Source organism: Pogonomyrmex barbatus, unplaced genomic scaffold (genome assembly GCF_055798465.1).
Source record: "Pogonomyrmex barbatus isolate J1 unplaced genomic scaffold, ASM5579846v1 scaffold17, whole genome shotgun sequence".
Taxonomy (NCBI): domain Eukaryota; kingdom Metazoa; phylum Arthropoda; class Insecta; order Hymenoptera; family Formicidae; genus Pogonomyrmex; species Pogonomyrmex barbatus.
This window is the reverse complement of record NW_028297113.1, coordinates 5312604-5334939: the sequence shown is the minus strand read 5'-3', so window position 1 is coordinate 5334939 and position 22336 is coordinate 5312604. Positions and strand designations below refer to the sequence as shown.

General features: G+C 42.5%; 1 protein-coding gene across 14 annotated transcripts in view; it reads left to right on the top strand.

Annotated features, from left to right (window-relative positions):
- Positions 1–22336, top strand: part of heph (polypyrimidine tract-binding protein 1 heph) — a 366198-nt gene that overhangs the window by 296318 nt on the left and 47544 nt on the right. For all 14 annotated transcript variants that reach the window (XM_011646796.3, XM_089074312.1, XM_089074317.1 and 11 more), the window contains 2 exons: positions 2961–3149; positions 21235–21372. In XM_011646796.3, the coding sequence (XP_011645098.1) occupies positions 2961–3149; positions 21235–21372 (327 nt within the window). The remainder of the gene's footprint in view (positions 1–2960; positions 3150–21234; positions 21373–22336) is intronic.

Below are 22336 nucleotides of genomic sequence, written 5' to 3'. Positions count from 1 at the left end.
TAACGAGATGAGCCGCTAAACACACAATGCTTCATATTCGATAAAAACAAATGCGTTTATTACGCGCGTCCTTAAAATGTTTATTTTAATCATATACATTCAAGTAAACATGTCATAATTTGTTTATGGAGGTACGTACATAGATACGTATGTTGTTTACGCGTCACAAATTATAATCGTGTATCTGCTACATTAACAAATTGCTTTCTCACTAATGGAAAGATTATATCAACTGTAGATCATAGTATGGATACAAAGGATAGTTCATTGAAGTAAATACAAATACCGCGTGAAGTAATACCACTGTTTGCTTAGTGTTTCACTTGTGCATTTCACAATTAATTAATTCGTCTGTCACATGCGCTGTAATTAGCGTAAGTGTTTGGGCACAGATTCAGAATGCATATGTAGGATAAATTTCAAAATAATAATTCTGCAAAATAATAATTCTCTCTCTCTCTCTCTCTCTCTCTCTCTCTCTCTCTCTCTCAACGTTATAATAATTCTTATCTAATAATAAATAGATTGTTATATTTGTGAGACTTGTGCATTATCTGCCATGGATAAATCACAAGTTTCTTCGAAAATTCCGATATCTACTTTGTGTTTGATCTAATCTCTACCTGAAATTAAAAGTAACATGTATATTTACATAACGTGCGTATATTTATTTTATTCTCTAATATTATCATGAGATTGTAACTTCATAAGTTTTCTGAGGTACAACGTATTAAATTGTTATCTTTCTCTATTCTCCTTCACTAATTTTCCTTTATTGTATATATAATTGGAATATATATATATATATATATCAAAAGAAAATTCCTTAAAATATTCAGATACGACGGATATATATTTATCAAAAGTAAACTAAATATTCCGAGAATTATACAATCGATAATGTGCACTCGGTAATATAATTCAGCAGAGAAAACTTATATCAATTTAGATAACGTAAAATATACAACAACGGAGAGAGATATTTTATTTCTGGATAAAATTGCATTTTTCGATATCAAGTTTTCTCCGAAGCGCGCTCAAAAGCTTTAAGACAGTTTCTGTTCTAAAAAGATACGTTACGAAATACAGATTACTTTTTATACTTTCACGGATAAGATAATAAAATTTCAAGGAAAGTTATCAAGTTAAACGCGTAATAAGACGTGCCCTGCAGTACTTTTCGCAATGCTCAATTTGCATAGAATACGACACAACGACCAAGATCCGGCTGACTCACCGAGATTCTCACAATCGAGGCAACGGACTTTTGTACATAAGGAATTATTCGCGATTCAATACTCGTCGCGTCTCTCTTCTCCCGATTATGACGAGGAGACGCGACGAGGCTTTAAGTAATACCGATATCGATGCGAAAAGACGGAAGGAAGGTAAAACGCTCTCGAAGAATCGCGGGGGAAACAGCGAGCATTGCGAATGGCGAATCGATATTGAATTGAAAATGGACCGTGCGGAAAACGGAGAGGACAGCGACAAAGAAGACTCTCGTAGATATGCGGCGAATATAACCGCGATCCCCGCACATAAACATTCCTCTCCTTCCCCCTCTCCCCCCCCTTCCCCGCGCTTTTTATTCCCTTGCTTATCCGCCGCTTATACATATTACGAGATGCTCGGAAATGCAGTTGTCGCGAAAGCTCCTCGCCTCTTCGAGACGATTACGCGACGTTTTTATTAATCTTGTCGCTGTTTTCTCTCTACTCCCGTTTCTCCTCCCGGGGGCAAATCAATTTTCTCTATATTCAGGCTCGATTTCTGTCTCAGCGAAATCGCGCCCCTTTTTTCCCTCCTCGTTCTTTCCGTGTCTTTATTTACTCCCCGACCCGTCGACCGCGATAATAAAACGGTTGGAGAACGCGGCGCGGTACGGGTAATGCTTTTTATTAAGTTTTCCTCGATAAACGTACCACTTGACTGTCGTGGATGCGACTTCGCGATCCGAGTCTTCGGGGAATTTTCCTTTACGCCGAGTTGTGCACGAGGACGATTTAGAAATACGGGATTATTAATTTCATGAACACTCAAAGGAGAAAGGATTCAAAGCGAAATCTACTCGGGGTCTCAAGGGGAAGACGCGCTTTTCTTCCTCTGTTATACGATTTACTTTTATTTTCCGACGAAATTACAATATAAATTATTACAATGCGTATTATAGACGATAAAAACTGTTTCGTGGAAGTATGTTTATTAAAGCAAACTCGAAAGAATAAAATATCGAAATGAGAGGGAAAAAAAAGCATTTTTGTAGAAGCAATTGCTATCTCGCCACGCAACGACGTTAATTAAAACGAAATTCTTGTACGTACAAGTTTGCCCGGAGCTCATCCCCTTTCCTGTTTCGTTTCCTTGAATTTTGCCGTCTGTTCCGAGCATGTTTACTCGTACGCGAGTTTCAGATATTCCATTACGACTTGCGCTCCAAGGTAAATATAAAAATGCTTTCCGTTCCTGAAATGCTTCCTGCATGTTTTACCTTTCTGCGCATAAATCAGAAAAGAATCTCAACATAACTCCCCGAGATCGGTTTCGGATTAAAATAACTATACAAACTTGGACAGTTGCACATCCCCTTTTATCTCAAACTGCTAAGATATTCGGCTTAGGAAGACTACAAAGCGTATGTGCCGTTATATCTTAAGTAGTAGTAGAAGCGTATTACACGTCAAACCTAAATTTATTAATTTCATTAAAATAAACTAATAAATACTTAACCTTATTTAACTTAACCTATTTAAATGTTTTAAACTAAAAGACGCAACTGAGAGGTACATTTTAAAGTTACTGTTTTACGTCGGAAAAAATTAAGCTACAAAATCAACAACTATGTCGTAGTGAAAAATAATATATTTATTTAAATGTCTCATTTTTGTATACATTTATTTCAAATATTTTCTGTCGAATGATTTCTGGATATTGATCTGAATCCTCTTTTACTGTTGCAGGCATTTCTTGAAATGGCGGACGAGAACGCTGCGGCGACCATGGTGACCTACTATGCTTCCGGCGTGGCCCAACTCAGAGGCAGAGCGGTCTACGTGCAGTTCAGCAATCATCGTGAACTCAAGACGGATCAAACGCACTCCAACAACGCGGTCAGTAGCCCAACAAATGATGTCGCCAACACTTCTGAGGTCTGTGTCATACTTCTCGCTTCACTTCTTTCTCGCTTCACGAAACCCCAAAAGTGGCTGCATGAACCAGTACGCTATTCTCGCTCTTCAACTAACTCTCTTTCGATCTTTTTTTTTTTTTACTAACGCTCGCTTTCTTTTTCTTCTCCTATCGGCGACGTAAGTATCTAAAAGTAAAAAGTTTCGAAGCGACGTCGAGTCTCATTTAGTCGTCATCAAAATTAATTATTGTTATAAAAGCGACGAGGATTTTAATTCCATTAAAATCGCCAAACGTCTCGTTTCCACGAAGAGAAACAAGAATACGTCTCGTCGATGACGGTGATTTCGATGCCTCGAGGTGTTAGTCGAAGATGGCAGCCATGAAACGGGAATCCTGTCGATGTCGATACAACGGTCGTTAATCGCGCGGTCAGCTTAGCTCCGACAGTGTGTTATTTATGCGGGTTAGTCGATTAAATTAAGCCGATATCCAGCAGTCCCTTGTAACAGCCTCCTTGCCCGACCGTCCGGACAACATCCGAGAACGCGTGGCGCGATCGTGCGAGAACGGGTGGGATGTCACGGCCATTTCGCCGTCAAGTCAATCTAAACACTCGCGTCCGCAAACTCCGTTATAATTAATGCGTAATCATAATTTATGAACGATCCCTCGGGCGCGAGCCAGCGCGACGGTGCGTCCCGCCGCCGCTCCGCCGACCATCCCCCTCGTCTCCCACGTGACACATGCACAGTCGTGATGCATACTACTTGCAACTTGCGCGTGTCATCGTGTGCCGTCGGTCATCATCGGAACTAGTTAACTCACTGCGCAATTCGGGGCCGCACGGTCGTACCGAGTGAAATTTGTCGGCGAATTAATTAGCACGCGGATTCAACCGGCGAATCAATTAACGGAATTCAGTCGTCGCGACATTGTACGCTCGCTCGTACGCGCGCCGGCTTACGTCACGTGTATTATTATTGTATTCGAGTCGACGATTAACCTGTCTCCTTTTAAATATTTCTTATTACGGATTCGCTCGTCTCCGGCACGGCTAATCTGAAAAACGTCTCCGCAAAATCCGGCGAGCAGGACACACGGCGACATTGGATTTGAAATACGCGCACGTGCTCGGCGAATCTACGGCGTAAGGCGTTATTGTCTTCTCCTCTCGGCGTCTTTCAATTCCGTCGCGGAAGCATCGAGGGCGACGTCGAGCGAAGTCAGTATTATCGTTAACTAGCCCCGCCAATTCGCCTCATCGACGTTGTAACTCCGTAAGTTTCTCGATGCCATCGTGTCGATCTGTCTATCCTTCCTCCCGAGAACACCCTTCGCCTTCCCTTCTCTGAGTTACCGAACTGCCGTTGCCACCCCCAGGGGCGCAACTTCGCGGTGGAAACGGACACCGATCCCATGGGGAATCCTCCGGGAAAGTTTCACGTGTATCGGGTGGGGAGATAGAAAGAGAGATGGGAAGGGAGTGAGGGAGGCAGGGGGGCAGGGGGGCAGGGGCGATAGGTGGTGATGGTCCGCGCAAAAATAATAAATAAGGGAGTAAATAGCCCGGCGACGCGCCTCGTCGCCGTCGATGCTTTTTCTTGACGTGTGAAAACTTTTCGCACACATGACCGTGGAAACTTCACAATCCACAGGATTTACAGAACTGCGACCTATGCGGTTTACATGAGAACAAAATTTATCATAATTCCAGGGAATTGTTATATGCAAATTTTACTCCCGCAAATGCATATCGTAATATATTTATTTAACGCCTTGTTAAATAAACGGTCAAATATGTGGAACAAGAAGAACTTGATAACAGATTTAAGCACATTTTATATGTGCTTAAAGTATACTTTTTTATATTTCCGACAGAATTTTATTTTTGGAAAATGTTGAAACGTTTTTTAACTTGCTTCATGAAGATTCAATTTTTAACGTTTATTTTTTCCGATATTAAATATACCTGTAAGTAAATTTTATTTGGTTAATTTTCACTTCAAATGGAGAAAAAATATTAAGTATGTTTGCTAAATTAATTATTGCGATATTAAGTAGTTGACTTAACTTGAAACTAAATTTACGATGAAAGATCAATTGCGCAAGTTAGGTAAAAATAAAAATCTATGCAATACATACACATTTTTCCAATTATTGTTGTCAAAATAATACTGAGAAAATTATTAGTATAGTCAAGTAATCAAAATAACACCAAAATAATCCATGATTATGATAGCAGACTTTTTAAATTAGAATCAGCAATTTTTGCAGTGTATCGAGAAGCTCTTTCTCTCTTTTATATTTATATTAAGAATTTATTCGAGAATAAAAGAATGTTTAAGTTTTAATATTAATTTCACGCCAATTCGATCAAAAGATACGTTTTTCCAAGTATTTTTAATGAACCGTAATTTTTTTCAATATAATCTTGTATCTCATATTATTCCTGGCTTTAAATATTCCATTCGATCACTGACGTCAGAAGCTAAAGTCGGTTAAACGCTAGTAACACTCATATAAAAGCAACATTAAAATTATTTTCATCTTCCCCAAGGGTAAGGAAAAAAGGAAGAAAACACGCTTCCAAAGGGGATGCAAAGATGGTCGGCGGAGAGTTTCACGGCGCGTTTCGCTCTCTTTACGGTCGAATGATTTCTCGCTGGGCGTCCGGGCTGACAAACGACGCCGAAAAAGCAATCGCCGTGAAAGCCTCGGCGATGCAACGTTCGTGCATCGGCCTCTGTCTCTACGTGGGCAACGATGATGCCGGAAATTTTGCGGCCCGAACACAAGACAAATGTCGTTTCAGTCTCCGGTGCGGCGGCAACCTTCGCTGTACTCGCCGTCTGGAAATGGGAAATCAATTTTATATGAACGCGAAGAAACAAATCCGTGACGACGCACACGCCTTTTGCTCTCGATTAAAATATCTTCTAATATTTGAGGGACTCAGAAGCCTTCCCCGATATCGATTATTCGAGATACATAATAATAGAATATGGACTGAACGAAAAACAGGTCGACGAAGGCACGATACAAATAGGAGAAATTGAATTTAGAGGGGGGAAAGAGAAAAGGAATATATTTATGAGTTAAAACACGACAGCCCCTGTGGGATGATGTGTCGGTTAAGTAAATGCCCGGTTGGCGAACTCGTTTAATAAAGACGCCATGCGCCGTGGCGCCTCGGCATTGTTTAGTAATTAATTTAGAGTCGAGCTCACCTCCCGCAACGAGCGACCGTGCTGTTTAGAGCAGGAATAAACGAGGTAAAAATAACCATTTCGGATAACAAGTGATAAAAAACGTGGAAACGTGACAGCATTGTGCCCAAAAATATAATTCATTATTATCAAGAGAGATCTAATTAAGATTAAATTAAATATCATTGAAGTAAACTATGCGAGCAATTAGACGCTTTCAATTATGCGCTCTGAATGTGTAAAATTACATGGAAATTGAAATAATATTGATACGCATTTGAATAACAGATATACTGAAGTTACGTCGAAATTGAAAATATATGTTTTAATAATAGACATTAAAGACTAAATTCTACGTTTGTCTCGGATATATTGGCTTATTTAATTTTTCGAACGTAAACGTCAGCTCGATTTGAATCGCCGTGTAACCTCGATCTAAATAAGTTACACTTGTTTCCAGATCGGTTTGTTTTTACGCGTTCACAAAGTTTCAGAGGCATCGTCAGCCTCGCCAGTCTACTTTTAACCTCTCGAAATGCACTTTCCTCGAGTTTCCAAGCTCCAAGCGAAGAGCTCTCCGTCGCAGTCTAGAAACCTCTGCCCGGAATTAAAAGATATTTTTATGTGGCTTCTCGCCGGGCGCGTTACGCCTTCCCGCGATTCCATATTAGTTGGTAATTTGGATTAATTTAGGTATCCCCGACTGCTTTTACGCGGCCGTTTTTATTACCCCATCCCCATCCCCAGTTCAAATGATTTCGCTTTTGTGCTTGGAACGCTGACGGGATTTAATTTGGACGTGCGCGTAAATACCTTGGCATGCACCGCGAGAGAAATTTCACAGTGATATACCTATTTATAAATGGAGTTGTGTTACGGAACGCGAGGTATGCGCACGAACTTACGAGAAAGTGAGGAAATTTGAAACTTTTTTTTCACCAGAGAAATATTCATTCGTTACTGACATCGTAACATAGCGTTTCTACATGTCGTTTTTACATTATCGTTTTACATCGTGTTATTTATTTTTATAACACCGGTTAATCTGATATTATTTAGATTTACAATATTTGCGACATTAGCGAGAGACATTAAAAGGTAAAAAGCATCAGGGAGTTTTAATTATAACAGCGCATGCACTCATATTGTAACTTGACCCCGATGCTAATTGGTATTTATTTCGCACCTTTATGTATCATTGTCAAATATGTCAGTAAACATGAAATAATAACATGAAATAAAACACAGAACTTTCCGACGCGAGCTATTTGTTGTTAAATATCTACGGGCCGAAAAACATCTCTCAATAGTCCGCGAAACTAAATATTCGTTCTTCTTTTTATTTCGTTATCAAATATCCGAGTTTTTAATTTTTTTAAATGAAATGACGTGGAAGGCTCGACTATTGTTTTCAAGATTTACCTTAGCATATTTTTTTATATCAAACAAAATATAAATTTCATAAAAGGCACTCGATTCAAAAATTAATCCATATTATTTATTTCGGATATGTTTATAAAATTCAGTCGATTTTCATCTACGTAGCGAACTGTGTGCGCACCTTTGTTTGACACACGCACGATGATGGATCCGGCGAACGACCGAGTTCGCGAGTGTTCCTGGGTTCGTCCGTCGTTTCGTCAGCCGTACCGACATGGCGCGGAAATCCTCACGGTGGAAAAACTCGGCGCGATAGGCCACGCGCGCGGAAAATTTTTATCACCTCGCGGGGGTGACCGCGGCTGGAGTCTGATACCTTTTAAAACAGACTCCGCTCAGCGCGGTGGTCGTGACAAAGCCGACGAAAGTGTGTCGCCTGAGCTCGTGCACGAAAGAGAAGGCGCGCGGCCGGCTAATGGTTTTTCCCAACGAGGAAACTTTCGGTAGCCTTTCGTTCGCCTGCTCGCTTACTAACTAAACCCACGCCCCGGCAGGAAGCCCGGTAAGAGGTAGCAGCCTCGTGTGTCTCAGCTATAACGGCGCGACATAATTCTGCTTTACACCGTCGGCGAGACAGGGGGGCGGACAGCGGACTTTTTTCCTCGTTCTCTCTTGGAAAACTTTCCGCCGGCGGAAAAGAAAGAAAAGCGATACAGCGCGGCTGATGAGCGTCCCTCGTTTGATGACACTACGCATTCCACACGCAGTCGCGTGTTTCATCACGCAGAATATAAATTCTAATTAAATGATCCCTGAGCGAAATTTTGGAGGGAGTCTGATATGATTTCCGAGTTTGTTTTTGAAACGCGGGAACGCCGGTCTGAGCGAAAGAGAGACTTGCGGACTATTTTTGTCTAGGCCGAGGTGTGTAAACAGGAACGCGAAAAAAGAAAGGAACTCCCCCGCGTACATGAATTTTCTGCAATTAACCCGTGTCAACATTAATATTTTTCGCCGACGTTTACCGGCGCGGCGTCGCGATAAACGCGACGATCATGAATAAATCAGCGTTACCACGGAGTAAACGTGTCCGCTAAGCGACGCATTTGACTAAAACCTTGTCGTTGCTTTTTATTATGGGCACTAGGTTACCGTTGCAGCCGTGTACACTTTCTACGTTGTAGATGCTGTCATACTAGCGGGGGAGGGCGAAAAGGGAGAGAGAGAGAGAGAGAGAGAGAGAGAGAGAGAGAGAGAGAGAGAGAGAGAAAGAGATAGCGATTTCTGAGTAGAAAAAGCAATATAGCCAGAATGCAAAGTAATACAGCGACAAACTGGAAAAACAGAAGGCTAGAACTCGAGGGTAGAAAAAGTGAAGTTGAATATTCGATTCAACGGCGAGGCGATAAAAATGCATGGGGAACGAATGAATGGTATGCACGGAACATTACGTATAAACGACATATACACGTACGCGGTATATATAAAAATTATTACAGCACGAGAGAGAGAGAGAGAGAGAGAGAGAGAGAGAGAGAGAGACAGGGCAGAAATGAAAGGAAGATCGGGACACGCGACCGGAGCGCCGGCAATTGTGGCGTTAAATTAAAGACCCGAAATTTGTTAACAATACGTCGCGATTAGATTGAAAAAGCACCTAACGTCCAATTAAAGAGTTAAATAATACGTACTGGCTTAATCTCGACAAGGATTATTAATCTGTTTGCCGCGCGGCCATTGTTTACGGGCTAATGCCTTCCACCGGGGTAATTGCGAGCAACATAAAAGCTGGGCGTTAAAGCCGGAAAAGTGATCGCGCGTATATATATATATATATATATAATCTTGCCGTCCGGAGGGAAACTGGCAATGGATCTCACACTCTTTTTCCCTTCAGGCCGAGTATATACGCGCGGCGGAGTGGCGTAATTTGGGGCATTGTTCCCGTGGAACGCGAATACAACGATGGGGGTGCCTCAATAACCGACCCTCCCGTTACATTTAATAATTAATATGTTGCGATACAAACCCGCCGGCGCGATTGTTGTATCCGCGCTGCTGATTTTCCTTTTACTATCTCGGCACCGTCTTGCTTTTATAGGAATCATTTTTCTTCGCTCGCGACTTATTGCGATTACGAAGTTTCACACAGGTGGGCCACAGTTCGCGAGAACATTCGGTATTTGTCAAAAGAGTCGCGGTTATAATTTTTATCGTTTTAGTTCAACAGCAAGTAACTAACGCCAGTTGGATGCGATCTGAATGCGTTTGCGACACGCAATATTTCATATTATTTTAAAGTCATCGTAGACACCTCACGGTGGCACGGTGATTTTTCGGCAATTTTTTTTCGGGGAGGCTTTCGCGTCGTTTGTTTGAGCGACGTGAGAAGGAGGTGGGTAAGGCGGACGGAAGGAGGCAGGTGAGAAAAGAGGGTTGAGAAAGAGGGGGGAGATACAATGCACGGGGCGTCTCACGGAAACAATGCAGCGCGCCGTAGATCACCCGAGACACCCTCCATTAAAAATATTACACCATCTTGCCCGCGCGTAGCCATCCACCGCTGCCGCGAACCCTCTGTATTCCCGTGGCCGGCGGCTTGAATCCTCCTCCCCCTCCTCCTCCTTTCCCTTCACAGCCATCCTACCTCACTTTGGCTGGCAGCCGCGACAGGTCCGAATAACAATGTGCCATTGTTAGACCTACATTCACTGTATCGAGCTCTGAAATATGCAAGCCATGAAGACCCCGTCGCGCTACAGGGGCCGAGTCCTCTCCACGCACCCTTGATCCAGCAAAGCGCACCCCCGCTTATCCGACCGACTATGCGAGCAAGCTTTATCGCTGAGAGGAAATGTCGTTTTCGCTCCCGAAATTTGGATCCGACCGAGAATATCTATGTATCTCGCGGGACGAATAGATCGTCCGCTGATATTATCTTGTCTACATCGCCCTACACTTTATTTCAATATATATAACAGTTGCGCGATATTGATATCATTTAATCAGTCAGCGTGGCTCGTGACTCCCGTCATTGCTAAGAAAGAAATCGTTTTTATAAATTGAATTTGGATATTATTCCGCCTTTTGTCGTTCAACTTCCGAAGCAGTACGCTCTACGTCGCGCATATCGCATTATCACGTCAGGAAGACGAGAAATTGCATAATTTTTCCTAGGCGGCATGGTGGCCGAAATAGATGCGCTTTTCGCGGACGCGCGGAAAAACTTTCCGACACGCCGCAATTCAATAGAGCACGACTGTAATTTAACTTAAATGGCCATGTAATTTAACGTCCAGCATTTCCGACAAAAGTAAACTTCACAGGACGGCTGATTAATTTCCGCATCTATTTATTAATTCACGATCCAGAAACTGGAGTGTTCGCGAGACGTTTTATGGGGTGCGCTTTATCGCGGCTAACGGCATGCGAGCGAACTCGTTTATTTCAACGTACGTGGCATGACACGAGAAAAAGCGCCGGGTACATGCGACTTCTCGCCTCTCTGACGTCGCAGCTAAACACATTTACAACGTATGCATAGTGTCTCACATTTCGATTTGAGGATAGATATTAATTACTCCGGCAATTATAATGCGGATGGAACGAGATAATCGTAATTGCTGACAGCGTTATTGCAATCGTCGCGTGGAGATAATGGCATACCGGCATTAGCATGGACACAATAGTTAACTACGCCATTCAGATCGTCCAATGAAATACAATGTTGTGCGCGACCCTGTTATTGAGACCGAGCGTTTCTACGTAAAGTAAATAAAAGGAGCGTCATGTATTTAACCCTCGTTAGAGACGTACGCAAATCGCGCGGCAAATCGCTCACGGGAGAGGGTGGGTCGAGCCGCCGCCCCTTTTTCGTCGCGAGTTAAAGGTATAAACGATGCCAACCTAATCCATCATTTCCACGCATTCGACGCGCTCTTTCCGTGTCCTCCGCGTCATATTTCACCTCCTCCCCGTCGACGCAAAAGAGAAAAAGAGCTTCTTTCGCCGATGGCGAGAAAAATCGAATATTTCCCCGCAACAAATCTGAAAGGTTGCCATACCTCCTCTCTCCCTCTCCCACCCTCCTCTTTTTCCTGGAAAAGAGTACGGCCGGTCGTCCGCGTTCCCTCCCCCGAAGCCCTTGTGCACCCTCTCCTCGGTATCCGATCTCGGTATCGACGGCTTTGTACGCGTATCGCGAAGCCGCACACACGAGCCTATTGGCAGTTTACATCAATACGGAACGAGGCGCGAGGGTTGCCGAGAGGGATGCGCGAAAATAGATCGTTCATTTTTTTTTCCTCATGTCGGAAGGTGAGCATACACGGGGATCAAGAAGTAAGAGTATCTTGGGAACGTAAGCGACGTGTAAGGGACGTGTTCTCGACTTTTCGACTTCGTGATGAATTTTTTAGATAGGAATTATCTGACTGTTTTATGAGATGGTTTGGTAAATGTCGCAGCGTTAGGGGTGAATACCGTATGAGCAGCCGTATGTGCTGGGGGCTATTTCTCAGAAATGCATAATGGATATATTATATCATATCGTCACGTGGACATGTGACGTAACGGCAATAAAAGTTTGAGGAAGAAGCGAAAATAGAAAACATACTCACGTCACTAGAGGAGGAGTTAAAGGGAAAGCGTGCGAACGATCCTTCCGAAATTTATCTTTCCGCGAATTCTCTCACTTTTTCTCACGAATTTACCAAGTATGGTTCCGACTCGTTGCTCGTTGCTCGTTCGATTTAGTTCGACAGTACGAGCATAGTGCGCCAAAGATAGCTCTGACGGTCCTGAACGGGTTCTCCCATGGCACGAGTGGCTCTGAGTGAACGCGGGTGGGTGCGACGGGGTGGAAAAGGGGTGACGCTACAAGCCGGGAAGACTGATTATTCTGACTGCAGAGAAGAGTCCGTCTGGCTGGGTGGGCCACTCCATCATTTTGACAGCGGTGAATCCCGCTCGTAATGTCGTCCAATGAACGCACGTTCTTTATCCCGCTCGCGAGCGCATGTACAAGCATTGAAAAAGAAAGAGGGAAAAAAGGATAGGGAAAGACGGAAAAAGGAGAAAAAAAGAGATCGAATAAAAAAAAAAAAACAAAAACAAAAATGGTGAAAAAGCGAGACTGTCGGGGTCGAAAAACTCGGCGCGTATAATGGAATACGCGGCGTCGCGCGCGCGTATCCGAAAAGGGGGTGAGAAAACGGTGTCAGGGTTGCGAATGATTGAAATCGATGGCTGTACCATCGACCGGATCCAACGAATTCTCTTCCCGGATCAAACTACGCGTGGTAACGTCGTGTCGTTAACGGCGTCGACGCGAACGGGGAACACGGCAACAAAGACCGGTATCGGGCCGAGATCGAGCCGTGAACGTGAATTTAATGGATGGAATTTAATTTGACGGAATCGCATATGGGATTTTCGAGTTTTTCCTCGTTCCGTTTGTCACGTGACGCGCGAAGATCGAGGCGAATTGCATTGAATCGAATATGGACGTGTCAAACGCGTCGAGATATAAAAAATTGAATGCGTTTAATGAATTAAATATATGACTCACTTTCTCTCTCTCTCTCTCTCTCTCTCTCTCTCTCATTCTTTGTTCAGCTTTCACGGTATTTTTCTTCTAATTAATTTATACGTTCTGAAAATAATTAATTCCACGAACGAAAACGAAGCGAAATAATCATTTGAGAAACGCGACCGATTTGTCGAATCGCAGCTGCGAGCAGTGATCGTTCCACTTTCTTTTCTCCGCCGTTTCCGGTTTAAGCGCGGGACGTCGCTCTGATGAAGTTCGTCCGATTACTTTTTATTTCGCGCCCTTCGCTGTCCATTAGCGGTGATATACACGTTGGCTTCGTGCCGCCGTGCCATCACGGTCGCGTCTCCGCCGCACACATAGTACACGGCGGAAATTCCATCGCCGCGCCGGCCGATGAATTATTCAGGAAAAATTTTTGCGCTGCTCGTGTAACGAGCGCGCGGCACTTCCCGCGCAGTTTTCTTATCGGGCTCTTCCTCGTTTTTTTTAACGACGCCTCCTTCTCTCTTTTTCTCCCCCATCCACGGAACATTCTGTGGATAGCCGTATTCCGACGTGTTATCCTCGCTCGTTTCGCCAAGAAATCGCGGGACGTTTCCCGGCAATCGGCCGCCGCATCTCGCCTCCAAGTGTTCATTAATTCTTAATTCCTTCGTTCCGCCTTCGAGCGCGTGTTGCATCGCGAAGGTCGTTCCGCATTCCCTCGAAATGAAGTTAAACAACGTATCACGGAATGATAGTTGGCGATATTAATTAGAGATCAGAAAAGGAGGGAGATAGAGAGAGAGAGAGAGAGAGAGAGAGAGAAATAGAAGATATCTGTTAAAATTCTTATTATCTACTTTTCGCCAAGCAAATTTACAGGTGAGTGTGGAAGAAAACATCTGTTAGTTAATGCAAGAGATTTAGAATAATAAGATTGTAATTATATGTCGAGAGCTTTTTTATATCTTTAACTGTTACTAATGAGTCCATGAATTATTATATTATATCCACGTAATCGAATAATTTAGGTCTTAATAGGATGCCGCAACTCCGCGTCAGAGTCCAGACGGATTTTAAAGCTGCTGGTGATATCGCGACCCGCGGAATCCTCTTATTTTCTCAGACACTATTATTTTCTCGGGCAATTCGACAGAGCGAGTTGAGCGACGGGACAGGCGGGAGGACTTACTCTCGAAATTCTCATCGCAATTCTCATTCCATCGAAACAAATAATTCCCAGGCGAATGTAATTTATTCGGAGTTGCAGATCGAACGCAATTAAGCAACGGGACCACAAAAAAAAAGGATAACAATCGTCGTAGTAACGGTATTAATCATTCTCGGAGGCGCGCTGCTTTCGTCACGTTTTCAATAACTTCAGCGGCGAGAGGGGCGGTATCATTACTCAAATTCAATGCAATTAAATGAACAGTGTATTGCTGATCAAATAACCGGTTTCGACAATACAAAGTCTCTGAGAGGGAGACGATATAAAAAAAAAACGATGCCCCGTCGTGCAAGTCATTAATCGTCGTCATCTTTTCCGTTCCGAGTTTGGAAGCGCCGTCTTTTTAATAGCGTGTGAGCTACCGCTTCGTATTTTATCGTGAGAATTAATGCCGAGTGGTATTGTTATTTATCATCCGGATCGTTTTTATCCGAAAACGCCTCCGGTCGGAGTGACGTTTTTCAGATGCTTGAAATAATATCGTGATGTTGAGAAAAAGAGTCGAAAAATCTATCAGAAAGGATTCTTACCGCAGGATCGCAAAAACGAAACGAAAACTTGAAGACGCAGCAGTCGGTCCTGAAAGATCCAAACCGCGAGAGCAAAGTCCCTCGATCGTGCTTAAAGTTTGGAAAGTTTCAATCTTAAGCGCGAGCCAAGATTCGCCCGGCGAGAAGGACTTATGCAGATCGTGACGTGTTAGCGCGAATGGATCGACTTATTGTATCGGATGGAGAACGGTTTGCAAATTTCTAAGTAAATAGAAAGTGAGGAAGAGCTCGAGGAACATCCGCGCCGTGTTCAGATCTTTGCGAGAGATTGCGTGTAAAACTTTAACGCTCGTTCTCGCGTCGCGATGCTTTTGAACGGAGCTTTACGGCGCCGGATTACAATCGCGGTTGAAAAAAAGGGGCTGGACCAGAATCTTGCCCAGGATATCTGGCGGCGGAGACGTCGATGCGCGAAATAGCCGGCCGCGATTGGCCGGAGAGAAAGATGTCGTACGAGAGGGAAGGGAGAGTAAGAGGATACGCGAGATCAAGAAAGAGGGGCGGGGGTGAGGAGTAAGATAGAGGATCGGCGGCAACGAGTAATGGAAGGTTATGGTAATGTTCTCAGTCCCGGCACTCACCGTTAGTTCCGAGGCCGAGCTATCAAAGGGGGATAGAAACTACCCGTAGGAGTAGTTATTTCACCCCTTGAAAGCGGCTTCGGGCAAGTGCATAGCCGTGGTAACGATCCGGACCGAGGCGTTCCGCCGCGGCAATCTCGTAGCCCCGGAATGCAGGCCGACGTGCGCGTTGCGGATCACAACATTCTGGAGCGATACTCGCCGCTTTATCACTTGCCTGTTTTTAGTGGGAGCGCGTTTACGGGGGATGCGCGATACGAGCGAAGCCACTTTCGGCCGAGGCCGACAAGTGTAATTCCTCTTTCGAAATGTCTCCGCGGTAAAAACATTAAAAGACACGTTAACGCACGAGAATGCACGAAATGATTCAAGCCAATGACGATTATTAAGTCAGATTAATGACGTGTTGTTTGTTTTGGCGGAATATAAGACCTTTTTGCCGAAGAATTTTTGCAGTCCGAAGAAAATGGCGCGACGATTAAAGCACCCCCCGTATATCACTAAAGGGGTTGCTAAGCACCGTAAAGTAACGGCGGCAGCAGGAACTGCCCGTTATTTCACCGGGCTTCTATTGTGCGATTCGCGATAACAATAATTAGGATTATTATTTCACGATGGGAGTTTCGAACGGGAATAGTAGTTTTCGGGTGGAAGACCTCCTTCCGTCTCTCTTCTGAAGATCTTTCCTTAGCGGCTTAAAGGACGGCTTTAATTGAGCCTCTCCTGGCCGCTCGCAGATGGTGACTTTATTATCGATTCAGTATAATTAAGTCGCTCTAAGCGGTAGGAAGAGAGCAGATCCCTTTCCATCTTTCCGTCGTAATCTACGAGTACTGGAAGGGAAAACGTCTGTCTTTCAGTGTTATAGTGACGCTTCTCATTGAACAAAAGGCACAGTTTTACTGTGAAAAAATGCAGAAGAAATGAACGTAGCGTGGCCTGAACGAAAAAAATATGCAGAACGAAAAAGAGATTTATTAATTTAATTACATAATTTACATTTCTAGAAATGTTGCGCGTGATTAAGTAATGCATAATTTATGGCGAGTCTTCTATTTCATGCAGATTTTATTTGCAATCGTGAATACGAAACGTGCGAATAATTTTCCGCAAAAATAACGAAAACTTTGACATACAACCTAGTTAGTGCGCCATAACTCTAACACGAGCATAATATTATAATTTTAATTAGGAACTAGTTAATATATACGTCATACACATTAGTAAATATCCAGCAGCATACGTTGTTGTCTCTATATGTGGCTGTTCATTTCGAAATAATTTTATGCGGCTCGGTCGTGCAGATGATTTGCAACTAAAATAAGATGATGATAACTGTGTAACTTCGTTATTAATTTATGCTACATTTTCGAGAGCCACCGTTAACGGGCGTGACGGAATATAACGGGAAACCTTTGCGCGCGAGGTCGAGAGATTTATCGCAAATCCGAAGAGTTTATTACGGAAGAGATGGAATATTATACCGCGGCATAATTAGTCGCGCGCGAAATTTACCGGCGTTCGCGCCACTAATAAATAGCGCCGACTGGACTCTCCGGCGCGACCGGGCGCTAAACATCCCTTCCGTATTTGATTCTCGTTCCGATAAGCGGCAAATAAAATTAGATTTCGCGAGAGCGCACCGAAGCCATCGGAAAATTTCTTTCGTGGCGGCTTGATGGGATTCCAGGAATCCCATCTCTCGATATCGCGTGTCTCGCGCGAAAGACGCATGGTTTCGATAAAAAGGATTGCATCGGGAGAGAGGAAACGATCCCGGGAATTTCTTTGGAAAAAAAACCGCCCCTATCGGGAGGGGGGGGGGGTAGGGCGAGAGAAGGTGGGAAATAAGAACGAGGAGCGTCGGCGCGAATTTATGTTCCGCACGCATGGAAATTTATGGGCCGCTAATTGGAAGGGTAGGATCGACATCGGGGTGAAAAGATGGGAAAGAAACGGAGACGGAACGCGGTGCGGAGAGGCCTAGGATATATGCCGCGCAACTTTTAGGATTAATTCCCGGATAAAATGACCAGCCGCACGCCATTCTTACGGCCGGCGGGTAGATCCGATGGGAAGGGAAACAGCCGTCAGTTAACGTTTGTCAGGCTAATTAATTAGCAGCTGGCGAACTTTCGCTCTCGTCTCCACTGTCCTTCTCGCCCTTCTCTCTCGATGTCGGGATGTCGAAATTAATCCTTCCCTTCTAAGAAAACGCGGCGATCTCGAATATTATCCGTCGCGAACGCTCATCATCAGAACGATCTAGATGAATTACACCGAGACACTTTATTTACGCCTTTACGTTAGGTTAATTCTAATTTCTAATAATGAAATCGCCTCGTTAGCATTCCCTGCGAATTGTTCATAATTTCAAGTGAGCGCAAAATTCGAAATCGAGCAGCTGTACTTTAATTATCTTCAACGTCCGCCGCTGATCTCGATCTCGCTCGAAAATTATTCTTCACGTTTCCGGTCATCCTCTCATCCACTTTAATTGGTCTATTTCCATTCCGCTTAATCCCGACATCGAGTTTTTCTGTAAATCATTTACAGTACATTTGCAGTTAGAAACACTTAGACTCCATCAACACCGCTCGCCGTTGGAAGCCGCTTTGAATTTGTGCGGAAACTCGACTAAACCGCGAGCGCGCGATGCGAACTTCAATAAAATCGCTCGTAAAATTATTAAGCGAATACGGTTGGCGGAAATATCCGCCGTACTTACGACGAAGCCCCAACGTGCTTTACAATGCAATTAAATGGACACGTACGATGGGTGTAACTGAATTATGCGTAGAAACCGGCTGGCTCAAGAGTTGCCTAGTAACGTGTAACTTTCCTTTTTCAGAAATTTGAGAAATTCTTGAGAAATTTGAGAAAATTCAATCAAGTTTTTTAAATCATGATATGTTTTTTTTCCTTCTTATCGCTTGTTTTTTTTTTTTTTTTCTTTAATTATATATTTTTGAGACATTTAATGTATTTGCAAAATTAATTTTTCAACATTATTATTCTTTCCCTTTTTGAATAACTTAACAAATATTTAGATTAAAAAAAATGTCTAGATTTTAATTTAGATATTCATTCGAGCACGTGTCTAGTTTAATATCATTGCAAAATTAACAATTTTATCGTTTATAAAACAGAATCCCCTGAGATAAAATTTTAGCTTATCTTCTGCATTGTTCACTTCTTCCGAATTATTGCGATCGTCATTCGCCGCTGAGAAACTATACTTTGTTGCTCGATTTTATTCGTTGCTTTTATAGCTTTTCTCAACACGTCGTATTTTTGAGATCGAGATATTGCGGTTAAACAGTATATTTTCCGAATGTAGTATATCCATGATTGCGTTTCTTCCGCGAAGATGATATCGTGGTTCTTGTGTGTCAGTTTTCCTGTTTGTTTATCGGTTATCCCGAATTGCTTTTGTCGAGTATCTCCATTAAAGACACGTATACCGCCTCGTGGAAAATGTTACGCGAAGCCATACGTATATTTTCTTACTACAATCTGAAATGGCTTTCGATGGGAAATGGTAACAGTCGACATGCGTGGTATAACAATATAATCAATTGTTCTTCATTGCTCTGTTTTCATTTTATCAAAGTCGGTTAAAGCTTATAAAATTAAATATCTGTCAGTTGCAAAATTGAATTTTATTTTTTTTTTTTTATCAAGCAGCACAAAATAAATTTTTATTTATACACATATAGAAGCAAAGAAGAAAATTTCTTGCTATTACCAGATAATTAGTAGTCTGCTACTTATACCTAAAAATTTATTTATCCGGCAACTCTGCGCGAGCTAGGAAGCGAGACGATTTTCTGTCGTCGTCACTGGTGGAAATTTCGTTAGGATACTCAGCTCGAGAGAAGTTATTTTTACGAAGTCAGATTTAGGAGCCTCGCTCGGGCGGATGCCGCGCTTTAATCTACATCGAAATTCTAATGTGGCGCGTTTCTTTAGCATTTTATGCTAATGTCCGCTGCGTCGTACCCCTTAAAGTTCACTTTGACAGCTTTACCGGCAGCGGCAGCTGATGAAAACGGCGACGGTCCACGAAACGCATTTCGCACGTGCGAAAGATAGGAAGGACGAGAGAACCGTCCGTCATATTTCCTTAGCATTTCCTATGACTTCGTTCTTTAATTGAAAATTTTACTGCCTAGGCCAGCACATATTTTTCAGAACATTTCAAAACATTTCTAGAAAAACATCACTTTTAATAAAATATTTTAATAAATATTTTAATAAATATTTTAATAAATAAATATTATACGGCGATGAAATATGTATATGAATTTTTCAGAGCAAATAATACTTGTACATTTTATATAAATATCTAATATGGAATTACTGGTTTAGAACTGGTTTAGCAAATAATAATAGTTTTCTCTGGCAATAATTATTCTGTAAATTGATGGAACAAGATCTCGCAAACTGATTGTTGTAGAACTCGTGGAACAATACTCGTTGTTACGATTTTCTTTTCCAATCCACTTCTCTTCCAATCTAATATCAGGGTCGAACTTACCGGGTGTTTCACTCGACGAGACTCGGAAAGACACGGCTCTTTTTAATAACCCAGCAGCGCCATCGTCCATTATACGGCTCTCACTTACAAAGTATAATGTCTCCCCGTTTTTACACTCAGTATGCGTCCAATTTTAATACTCTTGCATCTATTTTCGTTTGCTCTCCCGCATTTCTCTTCGTTTTTCTTCTGACGCTTGCTTTCTGCTTCTCGCTTCAAAGAAATAATTTTCTATTCCGCTTCATCACGCTCAGCAGACACGCCGAGAGAGAAATATCCGTGTGTGATCTGTATGTGATCGTGCAAAGGAGGAAGATCATGCATCGCATCGAAGTCAGTAAGGTCATCCATGAAATATTTTTTAAACCAGCGAATTTCCAATTATTTTATCCACCTCGGTACACACAACAGCTTGTTTGAATAAGTATAAAACGTGTAGAGGACATGTATAATTTATTTGTGCTCTCATTTGTATTATAATTTTGGGGATTTTATTATTTGTTGTTATTTCCAAATAATTCTTTTATTTTTCTGCAATGTGTATATTCACATTTCAAACACTGCAAATAATTCCGCACTGTATCAGAAGCAGAAAATTTGCAACATTCACTTATTAACGATACATTCAATGTACGATTTAAATTTTATTTGATGATGTGAAAGTATCTGTGTGTATATCAGAGACGTCGGAATAGAATATTCTTGTGTCTTATCAACGTAAAAGCCTTAGTCTATATTGGATTAAAATGAATACATCGATTATTATATAATTATTTAATATAATTGAAGATTGTTTTTCTATTGATATTATTACTTTTATCACGTTCTGTTACATGTCGATAATAAAACGATCGATATAAACGGATCTTCAATTATTTGCCCGTGTACAAAGTTCTGGAAATACAAAAGGAAATATTAAAAACTCATTTTCGATGAAAATGATCATTTGTGAAATAAAATTTATATTTTTCCGGACAATTTGTATCTTCAGTACTTCGGACGCCAGAATGATATTCGTAATCAGCTCGTTCCTACTAAGCTTGCTTAATTCGTTTCCACTCTTGTTTTCTGTTACAGAACTCGAACAACCAGGTCGCGATCGCCGGACAAAATCAGGTGACAGGTGCTGGCGAGACTCAGGGCGGACCCAACACCGTACTCCGAGTCGTCGTGGAACACCTGGTTTACCCGATTACTCTCGACATCCTCTATCAGGTAAGTGAGCAACGGACCACCCGGTACGTGACGGCCGGCTCATTTATTATTTCTTCGTTTTATATTGAAAGTGGTCGCAGTCGGTACGCTGAATGCAGTATCGCGTGTAATGCGACGATGAATTATATACATATTCAAGTATATACGTACGCGTATATACATTAGGAAAGGATGGAAATTTTTCACGTGACTGCGGCGTGTTGTGGGAATTTTTTTTTGGAGGATTTTTCCATTGGTTCACAGATTTAGAAAGCTCTCCGTGGAGAGTGTCGCAGAATTATGAAAACGAAAGAAAAAAAAAAAAATAGGAGAAAAAAAGAAATATGCGCAAACTGTGTGTTTGCGTGTTACCGCGACGAAGGGAAAGGGTGTACCCCTAATTGGGGACACCGGGAACGAAAGGGCTGCTCTAACGTAATTTAACTTCGACGGATGTCGTCATCGAAAAATGTCGCGCGCACCGGGAGTTGAATTAGTCGAATTTCGCAGACAATCCCGCGGTCGTTAACTCGCTCGCGGATATTTGATCAACGTTTACAAGTCGGGCGTGAATTCCGCTTGATTAATCTGCGCCGCGCGCCGAGTTGCGGCCGCGCGGCGAAGTTACATCGCGCTTTACATATTGAGTGAGCGGCACCCCGGCGACTGTTTGCAGTTTTAAAATTGAATATACGTCGGTAGCCCCGCCGAGATAACTGAATTCTAAATAATTGATTGTTAAAGTTATAGAATAATCTCCTTGCCGCCGCGAGATTGCCGGGATTGCTTGGCGCGTAGCGATAGATTTTGCGCGATACTCGTAAGATGCTAATTGCACTCGTGGCGGAATTGACATTTTGCTTTGTTATTGAAATACTTCAGGGGGAATAATAAATTAAATTGGAACAGTTCTGAATATTACACAGAGGTAATAGATCTTTCTATGCAGATTCATATAAATATATATATATATTCTAATATATAT